Below are 21,160 nucleotides of genomic sequence, written 5' to 3'. Positions count from 1 at the left end.
TGCATGGTATCACCTGTAAGCATCTTCCCCTTTTTTGGATTTCTGTCAAAATAAGGTAGGATGTGACTAATTGGGGTTTACGAGAACATTCAGGAGGAGCTGTTAACATCGCCGAGTCATCACCTGAAAGGAAACTGTGTTTTTAATAAGCTCCCCCATTGATTCTTATGCACATTAACGTTTCAGAACCGTTGAGCTAGAGAATCAAGTCAAGCGGACCTACAGAATGCCAAAAGCCTATCTCAAAACGTCAATCTATCAGTAACAAATTCTAGAAGATCTTAGACTTTATGGCTGGCTGGGCCTACTCTTTAAAACCTACCAACGACCAAAAGGCATCCCGTTGTATAAAATGTAATCACTGGAAGACTTAAAGCAAAACAGGTGACTTGTAACAAAATGCCTTACGAGCCAGGCCCTGTTGTGTCTATAAATCAAGATCACATTTATTTTTGCGAAGGGAACAGCCCGTGTTGTCCGTCTGGGTTACCCACACCTAATTATAGCACCATCCACATTGCTGGCGATAGCAGATACGGTCTCCCGCGCAGGGGATTATCTCGTGGCAGAACAGTTTTGAGCCAATTTAAACAAAAGCAAAACCGACTTACCTCATTCTTCAATCAGCACTAATTAAAGACACCCTTCTGCAAGAGGCAGGCAGGCCTTTTGCGTTCTTTTCCAGTTGCACACAAGCCTTGGAATCAAGACTGCCCAGAAGTAGTTCTGCTTATGAGCCTATAACACGGACGCAGCCTCACAGGCGCGTAGAGCACAACACGACTGAAACCAGCAAATGGGACATGGAAGTCTGCCCATCAGTGCCTCATTAGAAAATGGAGCTGCTGTGTTATCCTCCCCGTCCCCCTCCCCCCCAAATCCCCAGTGCCTACTGAATGGGACGCCTGCGACCATCTCTGAGCACCGCGGTAGTAAGCACTGCTGCACACGAATTACGACAACAGGACTTAGCCCTTCCACTGCCCTCACCTCGCACCAGGGGCTGAATGTCTCTCCGTATTATAATTTAATCCTCATAACAATCCCGAGTTGGGCATTAGGTATTAGTATTACCTAACCTGAGTAGAACTATAAAGCTGATCACAGAGTGATTGATAAATTTGCCCTACAGTACAGTTCTTAACCACCAGGTGCTCTGTATTTCTTCTTCAAAACAGCCTTGAGAGATAGGTGTTATCCACTCTATTTTTACAGATGAAGAAACTAAGGATCAGGGAGATTAGAACTTGCCCAAGGCCACTTCAACATAAGAAGAAGGGTCCGTGTCAAACCTGACGGCGAAGCCCACGTTCCTCTGTCCCCGGCACACCACCGCCAGCGAAGACGCGGGGTCGGGGATGGAGAAGAGCCCCGCAGGCTCAGGCAGTTCATGTTTGTAAGTCACTTCCAACAGTGGCTTAGATGACAGAAGGAGGTGGTGCTCTAGGCAGGGGATATTGTGACAGAACGAGGGGTCATGCATCCCCGAGGAAAAGGAGTGTAGAAAGAAATGGCGGAGGTGGCCGATGTCTTCAGAGGGAGTCAGAATTTGGGAAAAGGTGAAAACTACTGAGCCAGTTGGCAGAGCTTACAAGACATGCCCTTCTCTTGGTTGTGGGGCTGCCCTTTGAAGCAGACTCTTCTTTTGCATTTGCAGGGACCCTGGCTGAACCAGGCTGATAGCCCAGGGCTGCAGGCCAGAAACGAGTGGTTTCCTCCTGGGCTGTGATTTCAGCCACTTGCTGCTCCAGCCAAGTGAGCTGAAGGACCACTGGAGACAGACCTCTTGTCATGTTACTGTTCTCAGAAATCTGGGATGATAGGAATGGAATAAATTTCCAGCCAAGGGAAAACCTAACCCTAGGTACACATGCACACAAGCATGTGTGTGTGTTCACATGCATCCACACACACACACACACATTTGTCAATTGAGCCACATGTATTTTTGATGAATGGTAAGAATCTGACAAAATAACACTCGAAAGGGTTTTGGCACAGCCTTAAGATGCGTGAGGGCTCTTAACCTCCTTATGTTATCATTCTGCCAAAATAATTAACAGAGCAGCAGAAAGGGGCTTTCCTTAGGGGGTTTCTAAACAGGAGTCTGATCACTTTATCCATCCTTAAATTTATAGTCCTGAAGATAAATAATAATCTTAAACTTAATCCCACTGGGCCTTTCTACATTTAAGAAGAAGGACCTACATGGGGGAGAGAAACAATGACTACCTCATTTTAATCATTCACTGAATTTATCTGGTGTTGAGAAAGCCTGGAGAAAACACTCTTTAAATTTTTAAAATAAAACGTTATGCAATTTTAATCAGCACTCATTAGAACCAATTTTAATGACCTGCTAACAAAATATTCCAAACACAGAATGTTCTGCAATGGCAGGATTGTGTCTCATCACTGATGGGGCCCCAGTGCTTAGAGGAGGGCCTGGCACATAGCTGATGCTTAGTAACTGTCAAGCAGCTGTTTTACTGGGGGCCCTTCCTTCCACTTGACCACTGTGATGACGATGATGGCAGTGCTATGTACTTGGGAAGCAGTTGTCCATTAATTTTCCCAACAATGCTACCAACTAGTTAATATTATGGCCCTCATGTTACAGAGGAAGGAGAAGTGAGGGTTAGTGAAGCTCCGTGACATGCTCAAGTCACACCAGAACTTGCTAAAAACTGGTAGAGCTTGGATTCCAATTGAGGTCTCCTTGCTTCTGGAGTCTGAGTTCTTACTGTTCTAGACTGCCTGTCTATAGTCAGTAGTTTGAGTTCTTGCCTGGAGTCAAGACGAAGATCATTTTTGGCAAGTGTGTGGCAAGAGGAAAGCATTTCTCTTCCCCTCCACATTCCAGTGGAGGTCCTATTTTTTGGGACCCAGCTCTCCAGAAACTCACCACTGTGACTGCAAAATGATTCTGAAGTTTATCTGTAAGTTCCGTTTTTGCCTCCTCCCACCCCAACACAAAGAGACACTGCTATAAAGTGGGAATGAGGGTCCCTGACTAGTTCATCAAAGCCAAGTTGACTCCTAATGAAAACAGTGTATCTGCATTGATAAACTAGTAACGACATGGATAGAAAAGTGTACCATTTAGTAAGATATAATTCATAAAACTAAGTTTTCTGGTCAAGGAAATACAGACTTAGCGAAGAAAAGAGATTATTTTAAGCTATGAAGGAGTCAAGGATGCTTTTCATAAAGGCTTTTAGACACAGGTAACGCTGGCCCTTTAATTCCAATTTCTCTTTGAAACCTGGCTTTCCGGTTCTTTGTACCTTAGCTACAGGTGATATTATAAGGCACTCTCATACTAGACACCATCATTAGATTGATCTGCACAATTTAGAACAAAAGATGGAGGGAGATAAAAGGGGAAGAGGAGGGGAGAGGTTCCTGGTGGGTGTTGGTTTGGGCTGGGGGGAGCAGAGGAAATGAGAGAGGGCAGCAAAGGGAATGTGTGATAGAGACGATAAATGAAATACGTGGGCTCCATGCGGGCAAGCAGGGCAGGAGGGAGGCACCGGGCACGCAGCTCTGGAGGTAGCAGCCCAGCTGCGGGGAAGAGAGGTCGTCGGTCAGGAGCGTACGTGTGTGGGTGCACGGTAGTGCCTGCGTGACTGTATATTCTTACATCTCGTTGTTTACTTATTCAGTTTTTTTTTTTTTTTAATTTTTGGTTGTTATTTATTTGACAGAGACAGCCAGTGAGAGAGGGAACACAAGCAGGGGGAGTGGGAGAGGAAGAAGCAGGCTCATAGCAGAGGAGCCTGATGTGGGGCTCGATCCCAGAACGCCGGGATCACACCCCGAGCCGAAGGCAGACGCTTAACGACTGCGCCACCCAGGCGCCCCTACTTATTCAGTTTTTTGAGCATCTTCTTTGCGCCTAATCCTGTGCTCACAGAGTCTGGGTCCTCATGGAGCTTAACATTTTTTTGTGTGGGGAAAAGAGACAATAAATAAGTAAACAAATATATAAAACAATGAATAAAATAATAAACAGTGGTAATAGCCAGGACAAAAGTCATGAGGCACCAAACTGGAAGTCTCCTGGAGCATGTGATGTGAAAACCTTGCATGAGAAAGAGCTAGAAGAAAAGCCTTCAGAGACAGGGTCCGGCAAGAGCCAAGGGCCTGGAGAGAAAAAGGGCCTGGTGCCTTCCAAGAATCAGACAGAAAGCCAGTGTGACTGCAGCTCGGTGGTTCAGAGGGAGAGAGAGAAGTGATGAGTGAGAAGAGCTAGGACAGGCTCCATGAACGACCTTGAGGGCCAAGCTGGGGGGTTAGAATTTAATTCGAAGTACAGGGGGAAGCCACCGGGGGCTTGTAAGGGACGGAGTGGCAGGGTCTCCTCGGAGCTACCATAAAGATGGCTCCAGCCGTTAACAAGAGAGTGGGTCGGAGGTCGGAGAGTGGCTGTGCTCGTCATAGTGGCACGTGCCCTTTCATCCCTTGTTAGAGGCACTGTACAGACTGGCAAACAAGATTGTCACTTGCCATTAGGCATGTTCTAGCTGTAAGGACCCTCAGGGTAAGTCATGTGGTTTTTGAGCCTTTGGGATTTCACAAAGCAGTAGACAGCAAAATTGGGGGCTCACAGACTATTGCAACTTTCTATTTAGCTAAAGCAAGTAAAAAGTCAGCTGCCATCTGTGATCACCTTCATTTAATAAAAGATGAGATATCTTAAAAATATAAGGACATAATCTCAGGGACGGATATCTAATTTTATAGAAAACACCTTCCTTCCTTCCTTCCTTCCTTCCTTCCTTCCTTCCTTCCTTCCTTCCTTCCTTCCTTCCTTCCTGATTTTTTACTTAATTGAGAGACAGAGAGAGACAGCACAAGCAGGGGGGAGGAGCAGAAAGAGAGGGAGAGGCAGGGAACCAATGTGGGACTCAATCCCAAGAGCCTGGGATCATGACCTAAGCTGAAGGCAGATGCGTAACCAACTGAGCCACCCAGGTGCCCCGAAAACACTACAATTTCCTTGTACTTTCAACATCTTGCTTTAGGATCAGTGAACACCTCCATACAGACTGGGCACACAACCACACAGCAGTATTCCGAACATCAATATTTATGAACCACTGAGCTCCCGCCTCTGCCCCATTTCACAGAGGAAGAACCTGAGGTTCAGGAGGCAGGTGGCTTTCTCAGGGGAGCAGAGTTACAGACAGAGGGCCAAGGCCTCCGTCTCCTGACTGCAAGTTCGTTCTCGTTCCATTACATCATTGTGCTGTAGATGTCAGCTTATTTCTTCTGCTTTGCAAGGCTCAAATACAGTACCATGGATTCCCGTCCAGAATACACTACGCCGCCCATTGTTCCATCCCTACCAGCATGTCCGAGAGCTAAGATACTTATCAGGACACAAGCACTCAGCAAACCAGCTCTCAGCCTGCAGCCTGATAAAATGGAATCCTTTCCTCCATAAGGAAGAATAGGGCGCGTCTCACCTGATCTTCAGATACGCTGCAACTCCAAACACCAACAACACCACGGCAATGACTGTCACCGTAATGGCGGCGATGCTGCCTGCGGAGGAGGAAAGGCACAGGGAGAAGATGAAGGAAGGGCATTCACTTCCAATCAGTCTGCACAGAAGTCAGAGCTGGAACAAAACCCAGCATCTTAATTCTGTTACCAATACACTTCTCAGGCTCCGAGAGATTGGGTTAATGGCCAACATTACCGAGACCTTTTGGCTGGCCTGGAGCTCCGGAAACAGTCTCCAGGAATATTTGTTGTTTTAAGAACGACACCCATCTGTTGCTGCTGCTGTGGTTGGTGGCAGGGGTAGGGGATTTCACATCTCCTGACATCCTACTTTCTTCTTTTATGGGTTCTGGCTCCTCTTCCTACCATTCGTGAGAGCTTGGGAGGCTTAGGGGGCTCTATGCAAGGGTCACTACAAAGTAACGTGGCTGGTTCTTAAAGAAACCAGAACCACGCAGCTGTATCAGTAGTGTCCACTTCAAAAGAATCATCTTGGTAGGAGATGCACTAATTTTAATGATGCCATCAAATCAAAGCGTTTTTGTTTTGTTTTTTTTTAAACTCCTTTTTGGGAAGTGTGTTGAGTTTTCATCCTTGAAAGGTCCATTTGATTTTGTAGAAATTAAAATCAAGTTAGGTGTAAAAATAAGGTCTGGTCTGATAGGTAACACTATTTTCTCTGTATGGAAATAACCAGGTGTAATTATAAAGTAACATGAATGTTTTATTGTGTAATTTGAAATCTGGCTCCAAAGGCAACTATTCATGGGCAGTTAAAAACCCTTTGAGCATGTAGCTTTGTAAGAATAACCATACTGCTTCCAAAGATTACTACCTGAAAGCACAACACTCCTTTTTGTCTGAGCTTTGGACTAATAATGTATATACTTCAGCTTTATTTCATCTGAGAAATGCAAAGAATCAATTGGGCTCTTGTCCCCTAATAGTGAAAGTGACTTTTTTGGCACTAAAGCTGGTATTAGGGACCCCACGTACTCTTTCAGGCCACTGGGAAACCGTCCACTACTTCAACAAATGAACGGGACTCTCAGCCGCACTGGAAAGAGCATCAGAGGTCTGGAGTCCGAATTTGTGGATTCAAGTATGGCTCCATCATTAGCTGTGTATGTAGCACGGGTTATTTACAAAACACTGACTCACCTGCCATTCACCTGCAGCAACTGAGGAAGAAGACTGCTCTCCCCTCCCCCATGGCTTTAGGAGGGATTAAATGAGGTGCCACATACACCAAGTGCAAATCTTATCCACAATGTACCGTCCTGGACCAGTGCCCACCTGTCGTGTACTGGATCTCAAGGGTGGTGGACCTGCCCCCACATTTTTGGAGATTTATCATTTGTGATTATTTAGTCATTTCTCCCTTTTTTTCTTTCCCTCTGTTATGAACGGCTTTTGTATATTGTTCTTCTCCTTAGCCCTTCCACCAAAGGAATTAGAGCAGAGCTAAGAAGTAAATCAGTCTAGTTATTAACTCTTTAGTAACTCCCCAAAAGTTTTGAGTGAAAGAAGTCTACATCAAACTTCCATGCTCTCTCTGCTGGTTAGAATTTCTAAAAGAGAGCCAAAGAGGTCCACTGCTAACTCACACTGAGGCTAAGAGCAGAGCTTGGTGTGTCCACACAGACTGACCACACTCCACTTCCAGAGCTTCTGCACATGGGGAGGCTCATATGCCCACCTCCTTGCTCCTGGAATCCTTCAGAGCTAGATTCGTATAATTATCAGGTTAATTCTCTTCCCTTTTTTACTACAGTAAAGACAGAATTATGGCACCGAATACTCAGATGTGCAGACTGGATCAAGTAGAGAAAGTTCGAGGTCAGATCCCCTTATGGAAAACTTCCACCCCTGCTTTGAAAGGCTGCACTTAGCTTCACAGCCTCCAAACTGTGCTGAAATTAGAACAATTCAAAGTTCACTGAAGCCTCTTAAAAGCTCTTTTAAGAGCTTGTGAAATGAGGATTATGACTGCAAGGTAAATTGATGGGGGCCTTTCAAGATTCAAAGAGATACAGTGGTTGCAATTAGGAGCTGTTTAAAAACTGACCTTTAAATTTAATTTGCCCCTTTCAAAAAAACACAAAACAAACGAAACAAAAAACGACAGGGGAAGAGATAGACTATAGTTGATTTCTCTAAGATTCTTCTTTCTTGTGCCAGCAGTTACATACAGGAAACTGTAGGTTTGACCTTTTTCAAAGTTTCTTTCCTAACCCTAGGCAGTTGAATCGCCTCCAATTCTGCGATTTACTGGATATATTTATACAGTGCCTCTTTCTAAAGATAAGTCAGGCAGTTCCCCAGCTCAAGTGCTGTTCTTTTTCAAAACACGGCAAGTGGTAGAGTGACCCGCTGCCCCTGTAAGTGGCTGGTGGCTGTCTGTTTAGCTCTCGAAGTAGCCTCAGTCCTCACATGGGGCTCTCAAGGCCATCCTTCCTTGTTCACAAGGGGCAGCCTCCATGACCAGAGCTGGGATTAGCAGGTGCTTTTTCCCCTGATGGGCTCCTGAGGGCAGCTGAGCAAAGGGGCACTTCTGAAGGTTGGTACTGCTCAATATGAGGCCAAAAGGTGAGTGGTAGGATAGGCTGTACTGAAATATTCAGGACATCTTCTTAACTATTCTGCCAGCCGCCGGCTCTTCTCACGGGCTGCCAGCCAAGGGAGCCAGGCTCCCTTGGAAGTCAATCTCTATAAGGTCCTGAGCCTAGGAGGTCTCGTGGGCTGAGCCTGCTCAGATCCCCAGAGCAGCTGCTACCTTCAGCAGCAGCCAGGACCCTCATCCTGGGAAGTTCCACACCTCAGGGCATCACGGTTCGAGCATCTGAGGGGGTTGCTGAGCCCACATTAGCACAATTTTTATGGTAACTGAAAAGGCTTGATTTCCTCCTTGTGAAAACAAATGTCATTTCCCCTTCTAGGTCTGTTTAAACTAAACTGGAATTCCCCTTCTCCTCCTACTTAACTCTTTTTTCAAGGAGGGGCAGGGAGACAGAGAATGAGGAAGGTGTGGCTGGGGCAAGGAAGGCTCTGCCCTGTGTGGAAGGTATGGACACTCGGTGGGCAGGGGCTGAGAGCGGGGGATGGAAAGGCGGCTGGCATTTCAGGTCCTCGTCAGTGGGATTTGCCCGTTACAGACTGGGTGTGACTCACGCTGAAAAGCCCTGGAGCCAGAAGGAATTAGAGAGAATTGGAGGAAACTTATCTGTATATTTTATAAGCTGAGATGCAAGAATATTCCACTGTGCTAGCACATTCCACTGTGCCAACATGTTCTGCCTGACCAGAGGGCTGCTGAAGATCCATGCAAAGCCTCCTGGGACACTGGCCCTCTCTGGAGGCTGGAAATTCTCAGGGGGCCACTTCACCACCTTCCCAACAATGGATAAAGAGCAACCACAGTTATCTCTACCTGTGGGTACTTTGGGCTAGTACTGTGCCAAGAGCCTTACGGGGATCTTGTCACTTAACTCTCTTTATGAGATGAGTGGACATAGTCCCACTTTATGGATGAAAAATTTAAGGCTCAGAGAAATAAAGAACTTGATTCAGGATTCACAGTCTGATGAATGGTTAAGCTAACATTCGAACCCAGGACTATTTCCCTCCAGGCTTTGCATTTGTAATCACTATCATACGCTTTACTTCTACTGGCCCTTCTTAGCTTGGCCAACTCTTCTTTCTTTGTGACCTCACCAAATCCCAACCCTTCTGATCAGCTTTCCTGACACCCCCATGCAAATGACCTGTGTTATTGTGGGTTCTCAGCTCTCTGAGTCTGCTGCTTTCAAATGCTCTCTGTTGTGTTATGAGCTACCCCAGGCAGGTTCTAACCATATTCATCCTGCATCTCTGCTCCTACTTCCCACACTCTCAACCCCAGGTGCAGTCTCTAGCCCATCGTGGGTACTTGACTCATTTATTTAATGTCGAATGAATAAATGTAATATTGGCAAAAAAAAAAAAAAGGAGAATTGGCAGTTTTTGAACCCAGTCGCTGTGCTGAGAAGGTTCCCAAGCAGCAGATTTCCCATCTGTCCGTCCTGGAATCCCCTGCTCCGGGTCTTCCCCGGGCATCTACTCCTATGACTTTACAGCTGGGGTCCAACCCCTGCAGCACGGGCTTGTGAGTTCCCATGGATGATGGAACTGGAGGAAAGTTATTTTGGGAATAACTGCCCGAATAGAGTCAGATAACATCCTTGAAGTAGCCACAGCTGACTCCCAGAAGGCCATGTTCCCGGTCAGACCTGGCACCCCAGGAGGCAGGCAGCTGCTCTGGAGGTCATCGCTTGCCCTTCTTTGAGTCTGTTCTGTGCCCTGTGCTGGCCTGGAATGAACTATGGCATCCTGTTAAGGGGTCTCTCTCCCCACACCTGCCTCTCACACAACAGACATGTCTTGTTCTTTTCTTTCCTCTTCCTGGTCCAGAGAGTAGGTAAGAAATGGGAGAAGAGGAGCAGGTGACCACTTCAGAGTGTGTGGCTGCTCCTTCAGTCAAGGTCACGGAGAGGGAAGGAACATCTGTCTCAAGGGAATTCTTCCTCTCTAATAGTGCGTGTTTGCACATGTGCTGGAGGAGGGGCGGTGGGGGGGGGGTGGCGGCGGGGGGTGAGACCTCCTCCCCAGCCAGAATCCATCTATAACACTAGGAAGAGCCCCTCCCAGCCCTACAGTCACAGTCCTGCATCACATCTCTGTCCCCCAAACAACAACAATGTTAATAATAGTATTAACAACGACCACAAAAATTGCAACCCACAATTTCTCGTCACTTATTCTGGGCCTGGGACTGTTTGTTCTATGAGCTTCACTTATTCGAATTCATGTTCTTCTCAAGAGTACTTGTAAGGTGGGGACTCTCATCTCCATTTTATAGCTGAAGAAACCAAGGCACAGAGAAACGAAGGGCCAGGAGGCACAGAGTTGATCACTGGAATTGCTGGGACCCTGGCACAGGTTCCCAGGCCCATGCCGGGCCTCCCTAGGCTCTTCTGCCGCCCTGGGCTGGAGTGGTGAGTTTGAGTCCGCCCAGGGATGAACTCTGCGGCTCTGACGCACCTCTCCTATCTGCCTTCTGTTGGCTGTCCAGGAGGCACGACCTAACTCGGGGCTGTGTGGTGGTTTGGGTCTTGTAGGTCCTGGTGAAAGTTGGTTAAAACTCTATGAATTCAGAGTAATCGTTAGAAGCAGACAGCAGTCACAGAACAGTGACCTAATCAGGCCCATGACATTGGTTTCTAGCCTGTGTTGTGGTCCAAAAGAACCGCTGAGAGCATTGCCCATTGCTGTTCATTGCAGCATATGAAGTGACCCAGGGTAGACGCTAACTGCAGTTTGCTTTGAGGCATGTGTGTATCTGTCTGTGTGTGTAGGATGTGGTATGGGGGAGAGAAAGTGAAAAAGGAAATCTTAGTATTTGGGAGATTCCCCACCTAGGTGGATCCTAAGTTTACCATTACTTAAGTTCCCTTGGACTTCTGGCCTTGAATTCTGCTTGGATCTCACTCCTGTTTTCCCTCCCATTCTTCCCCACAACGAGGGAGGCTGAGCTTATCTCCCTCTGATCCCAAATTCCTCCCATGAGCTTCTCCTGAGTAAGCTGCATGGGTTCCTCTGAGCTAGGGCAGTGCAGGGCTTGGAGAAGCAACAGGCAGGGCTCCCAGGTTTCACTACCCAGTTGCAGAGACTGGTGTCAGGCTCCAGAACCATCCAACGGAGTGTAGGATTGGATGCACTGATAGGTAGGTAGTAAATGTGGGAGGTGGATGGTACCAAACTCTGTATTTCTGCCTCTAACTTGGGGGTGTCTATAAAAGTTGGAATCTTGGGGATGAGGCTGTTCTTTGAAGGATGGGCAGGACTTGAACAGAGAACGATGAAGATTGGAGGCTGGAGCCAGCTAGATGGAGAACAGATACCTAACATTTCCAGGACTGAATGTTCAGCGCTAAGCCTGGAGATGGAAGCACACTCAACTGGTGTCCTTATCTAAAAAATGGGACAACCCTTATCCTCTTCACTTCACAGGAATATTGGGAGGATCAAATGAGATGGAGTGCTTTGTAAATTAGCACAAACTGAGGGGACTGTTGAGATCTTTGCATAGCCCCGCCCCATCACTTTAGGATTCAGAGACCTCAATACTGAGGGATTCACTGAGCAATTTACCCAAGGTCACCCAATTTACAGAGCTGACAAAAACCAAGGTCACAGTCTCCATAAAAGGATGTAAAGGAAATTAGTAGGGACCATGAAATGGTTGGGTATTCGGGCCCAAATCATGGGAGTATTCTCAAAGCCAGACATGGTGTTTGGGGATACCATGAGAGTGTGGGGAATGGGGACCGTGGAGGTGTTTCGGGCAGAGGGGTGATTTGCAAGAACCTTGTCAACTCCAATCTTCCTTTGGAACTTATCTGCAATGCTGTTGATCTTGAGCCCTCTTTTTCTAGATTTACTTAGCATGGCACAATGTATAAACATTCTAGTACATAGCTAACTCTGACACATGTAGCTGTGGGTAGTTATGCACATACATACAAGATAAAGACAATATATGCTATGATACTAATAGTCTTACGTGAGCCCTCTCATGACTTTATGTCTGCTTTCTCTCGATTGAAAGTCCCTTAAATCCTGGGATACCAAATATACCTCTTCATTTCTCTAGGCCCAAAGTAAGAAATTCATAAAATATATGATTTCTTCCAAAAGTATAGCTATTTTAAAAATTGGACTTTATTAGTAGTTATGATGCAAATATGGAGCTCCTTTATAAGGCATACAGCTTGCATGCAAATATGCCACAGAAATGTTTTTAATTAGCAAAACCTAAATTTGCCTCAGTAAGTTAGTCGTTCTCCCCACTGTCCCATATCTCCAGATCTTTAAAGCATTAAATTATTGCTTACTCATCCCTTTGCACAGAGTGGCAGAGGCAAACTTTATCAAATTTAGTCAAATATTACCACAACTGGCACCTTTTATTTCATGTTTATTTGCTTATTTAGATGCCCATTTCATGGCAGAATTGGTTAGTGGGCAGACTGGGGATCCAAACTTTGGGGCAGGATCCCCAATACCTATCCCTTTTGTCTCGTAATCAGAAGACCTGGTTTGGGGACTGGCTTTACTTTTAGCTAAGCATTTGACCTACTTAGGCAGCATACAGTTAAAGATGTATACTGAAAATATTAATCTCTTTGAAGATATGTCCTCGAAACATGAATATTAACTAATATTAATATTAATCAAACAAATGCTCGTTTCCTCTTCCTGTGCGGGCACGGGAGCTATACTTTAGGGATATAGGGTGCCTGGGTTTGCAGTGAACACAACCCAGGGCACACAAATGGACACCGTCCCTGGTTATCATGGTCTTAAGGTTTCTTCATTTCACTTACAATTACAGTCTCTCCCAACACTAATGAAGCCTCTTTCCCACCTGGAATTTGTTCGAACTACGTGTTCAGGTCCCCCGATCCCAGCTCTCCTTTGACACTTGTAATGTGAACTAGACTGGGTTTCTAGGAACTGCGCTCCCCATCCTCTTCACCCACAGCATTTCGAGGATCACACGGCAGCCTCCTGTCAATGTCAGGGAGCATTCCTCTCACTCAGCACTCCTCAGACCAAAGGAGCCCTTGGGGAATGAGAATTTCTCCTGAAACGTGGGTGAGCCTCCATCTGAATGCTATTCACAGAGTCTCCTTAAAGACTGCCCTGAGTTCGTTCTTGGCTCAACAACTGCTCTCAGGGGACATGTGGAGTATTGTGCCAAGAACAGTAGTAAAATCATAAAGGAAAGTAACCCTGGTTATTGAAGTCAGAGCAGCCATCATTTCCTCGAGCTACCCTGTGCCAGGCACAGATGGGTCTTATCTCCATTTGGGCATTTAGGAAATAAAGGCTCCAAGAAGTTACCAAAAATTCAAGTTGTTACTCAAGTAACTTAGCAACTCAAGTTACCAGCTCAACTGGTTAGTGGGCAAAAACGGGATTCAACTTTTAAGGCTGGATCCCCCAAACCCATGCTTTTCTACTTCATTTGATCAGAAGACCTGGCATAAAGACTGGCCTTATAAAGACACAAGCTGAATGGTCTTTTTTTTTTTTTTTTTAAAGATTTTATTTAATTATTTGAGAGAGAGAGAGAGAGTGGGTAGAGAGGAAGGAAAAGGGACAAGCAGACTCTGTGCTGAGCACAGAGCCCGAAGTGGGGCTCGATCTCACCACTCTGAGATCATGACCTGAGCTGAAACCAAGAGTCAGAGGCTCAACCAGCTGAGCCACCCAGGCGCCCTCACAAGCTGAACAGTCTTGGGCAAGTCGCTTTACCCACCCCCCTTCATAGCCTCAGTTGTGTCTCTATCTCTACTTGTAAAATGAGGATTCATTCAATCATTCACACAGCTGATGTTTATTGTTTACGAGATGCCAAACTTTGATGAAACACCCTCTTCCTCTCAGAGCATCTTTCCAAATTAAATAGTGTATTTAAAATGCTCTGTCCATCAGGAAGTGCAATAGAAGGGTCTCAAGATTCTGGGCATCTCTTATCCATAAAAGTCTAAAGCCAGTAAGAAAGCTTGATGTGAGAAGATGTGAGCCAACCTGGGTATCTTAGAAATGACTGCAGATCTCAAATTCAGGTTTTGTTTCCAGTGAGATTGTGACCAATGGGATAATGTCATTTTCTGCTGAAAGGAAGTTCTAAGAAGGTTCACTGAATCTAACCTCTTCATTTTACAGATGATTAAATGGAAGGTTATAGAAATTAAGAGATTTGGTTGAGATCAGACTCCATCAACTGCAGAGCTGGGACTAGATTTGATTTCTGGTTTGCATTCTTTTAAATTCTCTATTTCTTGGACTCATCCCAAGTGAAGCTGGTAGCTGAGACAATAAACAAGGATAAGATCCTGGCCTCTACTTCACGGCAATGTTTCCAAAATTCAAACATCTCCATACCACTCTCGTGGTTTTTTTCTGCCATCTCCACCCCACCTACACTGTCATTTTCTTAATACATGTCTTTAAATCAAGTCATTATTTTTCTTTAGATATTTACTACATATAGCCTAAACAATAATAGCTTTGGAGTCATGAATTCAATGTGCTATTTTATTCTTTTTTCAAATTCACATGAAAACAAAAACAGGTTTTATTAAGATAAAAAATGTTCAGCACCTTGCATACTACCCATGTAGGGACCATACTTTGGGAACACTGCTCCCAGGAACACCAGTTTCTCAAAGGGGTCGGGGGAATGAGATGCTAGGCTGGGGGATACATCAGCTGTCCTTAGACCCCTGGAAGAGGCCAAAAAGAATGGAAGGCAGAAAGTTGGGGTCAGCAGATGCTGTGTCGACTCCTGCCACTGCTCTAGGGAATGTGGCAGTTTCATGAGTACTGCTGCTTGGTGGAGGCCAAAGTTGATGGAAATGTGACATAGGAGGGACAACTGTCCTGCCTCAGCCCCTCCCAGGAGCAGTGCAGACATGGAGGAAGACTGCATTTCTGGGTCCATGATGCTAACTAAGCCCTGATGTCTGTCCCCTGCCATGCCCCATGTCAGTTCTGCCCTTCTCCACTCTCTCCTATGGCACAGATTTGCAGTTCCTGGCATCATAGCCTATTGTCACTATTTTTAAATTACTTTATACAATGAATATAATTCAGCCTGGGCTGAGTTAGAACTTCTAATGAGCTAAGAGTACCACAACTTGCCATGGGTGGGAATTTCAGCTCAGATCCCTGGGGGATAGGGAAGGGGGCACGGGGTTGGGGTGATTTCTGGAGGAAAAAAACAAAAACAAAAACAGAGACTCCCCTCTATTGTTTGCCCTGGATGACAAAGAATTCTCTTTTTCCTTTTCTGAAAATTCTGATCTGTAAGTGTGAGCGGGTCAGCTGTGTCATGTTAGCTCATCTAATTCCTTGACTGGGGGACAAAGATATTTTTATTCAGGAGTCAATCAGAAAAGGGAAAAGAAATCCCTAAATCAGTCTGCTACCTGAGCATCCTTAATGCAATTAGCATTGAAATGACCCAAAACAATGTCCTGGGGTTCTTTCCTTTGGGTTGGGATGACTAGCTTCAGGGCAGGGGAGAGGAGGAGGAATGTGTAGGCTGGGAAGTCAGCCTTCTGTAGCCTCTGACTTTCAACCTGAAGGACCAGGTTGGGAATCTCAACTGGGAAGTCATCCCTTTGTGAACGACTCAGAAGGAAAAAATAATGGATTGTAGGAAGCACGCCACTGTCTTGTTTAAGGGCTGTCATTTATCTCTGTGGACACCGAAGGGGAGGTATTTTGTTGTTCTTTCTTTAGTATTTCAATGATGAAAATGAGGCATGACCATGGATAAAACAATCCCGAGGGTAAAATAAACCAGAAAAGGAGGCATATGCCCTTTTTGAGCCTCAGCCAGTGTGCAGGTAAAAGCTCTGATTCCTTCGGGGTTCACCAGCCTTAGCAAGTGAGACCTTCCACAGTGCTATTTCCTTGGTTCAGGGGACAGGAGCAAGAAGGAAGGAAAGGAAACTCTCAGAGCCCGAAAGAGAGTTCCAACCCTGTGTGCCAAGCAGTGTGCAAATCTGTGATTTTTATCATGGGATATGGGTGGGGAACAGAGGCCACCTGTCCCAACACCTTGGCCAACGGCAGTGACAGTAGTGTAATTACTGCAGCCCAAGGGTTCAGGGATCCCTGCAGAAGCCTTGCCTCCAGGTCCTGAGTCACCAAGGCCAGGTAGAAACCTGCTTCGGGATACTGTATTTTACCAAGTTTTAATTTCTCCCAGATGCAGGCCCCTAAGGTTAAAAACTTTAGAAAGAAAATAATTTCCAAACTTTGAGGCCAGTTAAGAGACAAATGCAACCCCTAGCTCCTACTTTTCTCTCCTCCGCTGCTGGTGGGCCCTTGGCGAAGTCCTGGCTCAGCTTTTGCATCCTACCCCCCAGCCCGGCTCCCCACAAGAATGCTTTTCTCCCTGCTAGGAATCTCTAGTCGTGTGTACTCTTTACCCCTTTCCTCTGCATTTTCCAAGTTCCATGAAAGCATTACTATTTCAAATGTGAACGTAGTTGTTTTTCCCTTTCACATTCTTGATTGTCCTTTTCTGTATTGGGTTATAGATAGGTACTTAAATGGATCCTTATTACCTAAGATGGACAGTAATAATCCTTTTGGGAGTCTTCAAGTGTTTTACAAGCATTCTGATTTTTCAAGTTAAGAATATCAAAGTCTAGAAGAGTCAAACCCTTGTTGGTACCACACGAAGAGCTGGCTGCCCCCTGTAATAATAATAATCCGCTAACCTGTACTTCCTGTGAACTCCGCAAGAGACACTTCATATGCTTCTTTCAGTTAATAAGCGGCCTATACGCCACGTACAGCAATGCTACAGCCCTCATTCTAGACGTGAGGAAAACGTGACACCCAGCGATGAACAAACTTGCTCACATCTCCCATCCAGCACGTGGTGCCAGTGAGATCTGAACCAGGCAGCCTGATGCCAAAGTTTGTGGTATTAGTAATATTCTTACCCTTCCAGAGCCTGGCTTTAAAATGACCCCACAATTTCTCCAAACAGAAATATGGCAAAGTATTTTTGATGGCCTGCTTCCATGGACTGACTGAGATTTTATGATCTTAACCTGAATTCATCTTCATTTTAAAATTTATTTTATTTTTCTTAAAGATTTTATTTATTTATTTATTTGAGAGAGAGAGAGAGAGCAAGCAAGGAGAAGAGGCAGAGGGAGAGAATCTCAAGCAGACCCCGTGCTGAGTTTGGAGCTGGATGGGGGGCTTGATCTCATGACTCTTAAGATCTCAACCCGCGCCAAAACCAAGAGTCCCACACTTAACCAACTGAGCCACCCAGGTGCCCCTCCCCTTCATTTTTGAAACTATGGTTCCTACCTGAAGGCCATGAGTCTGATGATAAAAGCAAGGCACTGTTAAATGAAATGCTGTCTCTTATTGGCCACTATTTTTCTTTCATAAGACCAGAGACACAAGGCATGCTGAGGGCAGTATTAATTAAGTATCCATCATGTGTTCTTCTGGTGCAATGCTCCCCCGTCAATACTCTGGGGTGGGATATTTAGATTCTTATCTGATAAAGATGACGGATTGGTGCTGATCCATTTTCACTTTCCTGTTATTATTTGATAATGAAAAGACATGATCTTTTGAGTGAGAAGATTATGGTAAAGGGTCTGGATATAGAATCGAGTCTATTCCAGTCAGTTTCTCCAGTGAGACAGCAAGCCGTAGATTCATTAATGATATCAGCTATGCTTATAAGCGAACTCCCACTCTCTCAGTGAAGCATTTCCAGAATCACTTTAGTCATATATGACTGGTGAAAGTATTTGAAACAGAAAATAAGAAAGTGTTCCACCAAGACAGAAACTATCCAAATGTGATGAAAGGTGATACTGAGACAATTAAAATATGGGAGGGAGTTGAACTGCTACGAGGTAACAACAGAAATGGTAACTAGCTACTAGGTAACAACATAAATCATAACTAGCTGGTTTTATTACCTTGACATATATTTTTCAAAGGATATTTTGGAAATATTTCATCATCAGATTTCAGGTTAAGATTTAGGTAGTAAAAGTAAACCAAAGGAGAGAAAAAGTAGTAGAGACAAGAATTTAGAATAATTTTTACCTAAAATAAAATCTGATCATTGGAGCTCCTTATGGGAATTTACTCAGGATTCACAAGCTTTGAGGTTTAGCCTAAGTTTCAAAAAGTGGGCACAAAATTTTTTTTAAAATGTGAGTGAGGGTTTATAGCAATCCATAATCTCATCAGTTTTGAAGTCCATGGGAACCAAAGGCAGGAGGGAGTCAGCAGGGTAGGAAGAGAGGTGTGGTGGGAAGGGGGCTGGGCTGAAACCCACTGTGGCAGCAGAGAACCCTTTAGACGGTCTTTAATGATGGCAGTGTGTTGGGGGGGTGGTAATCTGTGTGCACAGGTATTATGAACTGAATGTCTGCACCCAATCCCCAACTAACATGTTGGATCCTACCCCTAATATGATAGTATTAGGTGGGGCTTTGGGGAGGTGACAGGCTGTGAGGGTGGAGCCCTCATGAATGGGATTAGTGCCCTTATAAAAGAGACCCCAGAGCATTCCTGTGCCCCCTTCTGCCATGTGAGGACATGGTAAGAAGGTGGCCGTGTGTGAACGAAGAAGCAGGGGGCCTCACCAAGCACTAAATCTGCAGGTGCCTTCATCTTGTGCTTTCTAGCCTCCAGAACTCTGAAAACTACATTGTAGTTCAGGCCACCCGGCCCATGGGATTTTGGTCCTCGTAGCTCAGAGAGATTAAGACAATAGGTCAAAGTGTTTTTCTTCATTCTCAATCCAAAGGTCAGAGTTTATGAGGCTAAGAAAATACGTGGATTTATTGTCTAAAGTTTGACATTTAGTCGTTAAACCAGACTGTTAGGTGCTAGGATATACGAGACACAGACAAGGCCCCACCCTCGTGTACCTGGAAACACAGGGTAACAGTGCACAAAGAGCCACAGGAGTAAATGTGAAGAAGAGATACAACTGAACTGTGACCGTTTGTAACCAGAAGACCAGAGCGGGACTGGGGGCCAGGAGATGCTTCCTGAACAGGTGATCTTTGAGTTGGAAGGAGTTGGAATTAACTGTTGAAGGGATGTGTTTTGGGTTTCCAGGAGAAGCATTCTAATGAGGAAAGGCCCTGTGTCAAGAGGGAGATCACCATGTTCATGGAACGGAGGGACCCCAGTGTGGGAGGTACAGAGAGTGAAGGGTGGGGGGTGGGATGAGGCAGGATGGCAGGCACAGCCCGGCCCTGCATGGCTCTTTGGGCTTGTGGGTTTCATCCCCAGGGTTGTGGGAGGCCCCACAGGGGCTGGGATGCAGGTGGTAGCTGGGTGATGTGTGACCTGAGCAGATCTGTGTCTAATCATCCCTCTGGCTGCCATGTGGAGAATGGACAGGATGAGGAGACTGGGGCAGGTGAGCATGTGAAGGGACCATCACAGTGGGATTATGGGAGCCTGGACATGAGAGGGAGAATGAAGAGAAGTGGATGAATTTGGGAGCTACCAAGACTTCGAAATCAACAGTGTTTGGTGATGGAGAGGGTGTAGGGAGTAAAGAAGGAGTGACACGAAAAGATGGCAGCACCATTTAGTATAAGAGGCCAAGCCTGGGCACGCACAACAGTGGGATGTCTGTACCACTGAGCCTAGGAGGGATAGAATGCCGTTCAGGATTCTCACTTCCTGACACATTCTGGGCATTCCAAAAGAATCTGGTCAGTAAATGTTTAACATTCTTTTAGATGATCTTCCCACTTATGTGTTTTTAATAAATCATATATATTTTTAACATATTTAACATATTTTAATACATCATTTAAATATGATGGTCATTAACTTACCACAATATACATTTTTTTTATTCCTAAAATTTTTCCATGTGTACTTTAAAAAATAGACTTCCACCTTTTTTAGGACTTCATTCTTTTTCAAATCTATGGCTTGTCCTAAGTTAATCATGGAATAAGGAAATGTCACGTGGAGCTAAAAGTCCCTTGCAGGTATGGATGCAGGGCTGTCTAGATGGCTGTGCCTGACAAATGCCCTTTATGGAAGGGTATTTATTAGCACAGTTCACCCCGAATAAAGACTGGGGTTCAGACTAGCAATTTAAAGTTCAAAGACCTTCATCAGTTTTCACAATTACATGGCCTTCGCTTTGTAATGGGAAGTATAAGCTGGCACAGTAAGGCCAGTGGACAGTTGGCTTTTACAGACAAAAGAGAATATCCATTCTGCAATAAGCAAAGTGACTATAATTTTAAGGTTTGCATTTGCAAGAATTGAAGATATCTCTAGTATAACTCGTGCAATGCCAGTCAATCCATCAAGCAGCTGCTGCACACTGAATTGCACACGGCACCCTTCAATTTGGGTCATGGGTCAAAACATATCGTAGTCATAGTGTCCACCCTTGAAGAGCCGATTTAATAACACAAGAGGACCCAAACTTAACAAATCATGTCTCTCTTCCTTAAAAGCAAAACAAAAACTGAAAAACTAAAACTAAAACTCGTTTCTTCTGCATGGCCGCTTTCAGATGGCTGTGACTACCACCTGCTTTCCTTCCCGACAGGCAGCCCCGCCCCCTAGATTCGGCTGGCCACACGCAGCCTTTGACAACATCCCACGTGGCTTATTTCCACAGTAGTGATGGAGGCCATCGGTCCTCCCCCAGCTTTTCACTTCTGTCACTTCAGGTAGGATCACTGTAGCACAACGAACGCTTGACTTAAGGTCAGTCAGGAGAACGGAACTGGAATCCTGGTCTGGTCACTCAAGTGAGAATTTGAGTAAGTTACTGAATCTCTTTGGTAGAACAGATACCATCGAGATCACCTAACTGGAATGTTCTGAAGATCACCCAGTGGCTTACCTCTGTCCATTGCTAGCTTGACTCTTAGAACATGTATATTCTCAGTAAGTCTCTATGAATACGGATCTCATTTCTTCAGCAGAGGATAATTGCGATACACAATTTCCTGGTATGATAAGCCAAAAGGACCTGAAAGACTGCCTTTCT

The 21,160-nt window shown here is 45.2% G+C and overlaps 1 protein-coding gene across 1 annotated transcript in view; it reads right to left on the bottom strand.

The window, feature by feature from the left end:
- PARM1 (prostate androgen-regulated mucin-like protein 1) overlaps positions 1–21,160 on the bottom strand; it is a 103,454-nt gene that overhangs the window by 10,376 nt on the left and 71,918 nt on the right. The window contains exon 3 of the mRNA XM_026509958.4: positions 5,472–5,550. Coding sequence (XP_026365743.3) covers positions 5,472–5,550 — 79 coding nt within the window. The remainder of the gene's footprint in view (positions 1–5,471; positions 5,551–21,160) is intronic.

This window comes from Ursus arctos, unplaced genomic scaffold (genome assembly GCF_023065955.2).
Source record: "Ursus arctos isolate Adak ecotype North America unplaced genomic scaffold, UrsArc2.0 scaffold_9, whole genome shotgun sequence".
NCBI lineage: Eukaryota > Metazoa > Chordata > Mammalia > Carnivora > Ursidae > Ursus > Ursus arctos.
Note: the sequence above shows the minus strand (reverse complement) of the source record. Positions and strands in the feature narration are given on the sequence as shown.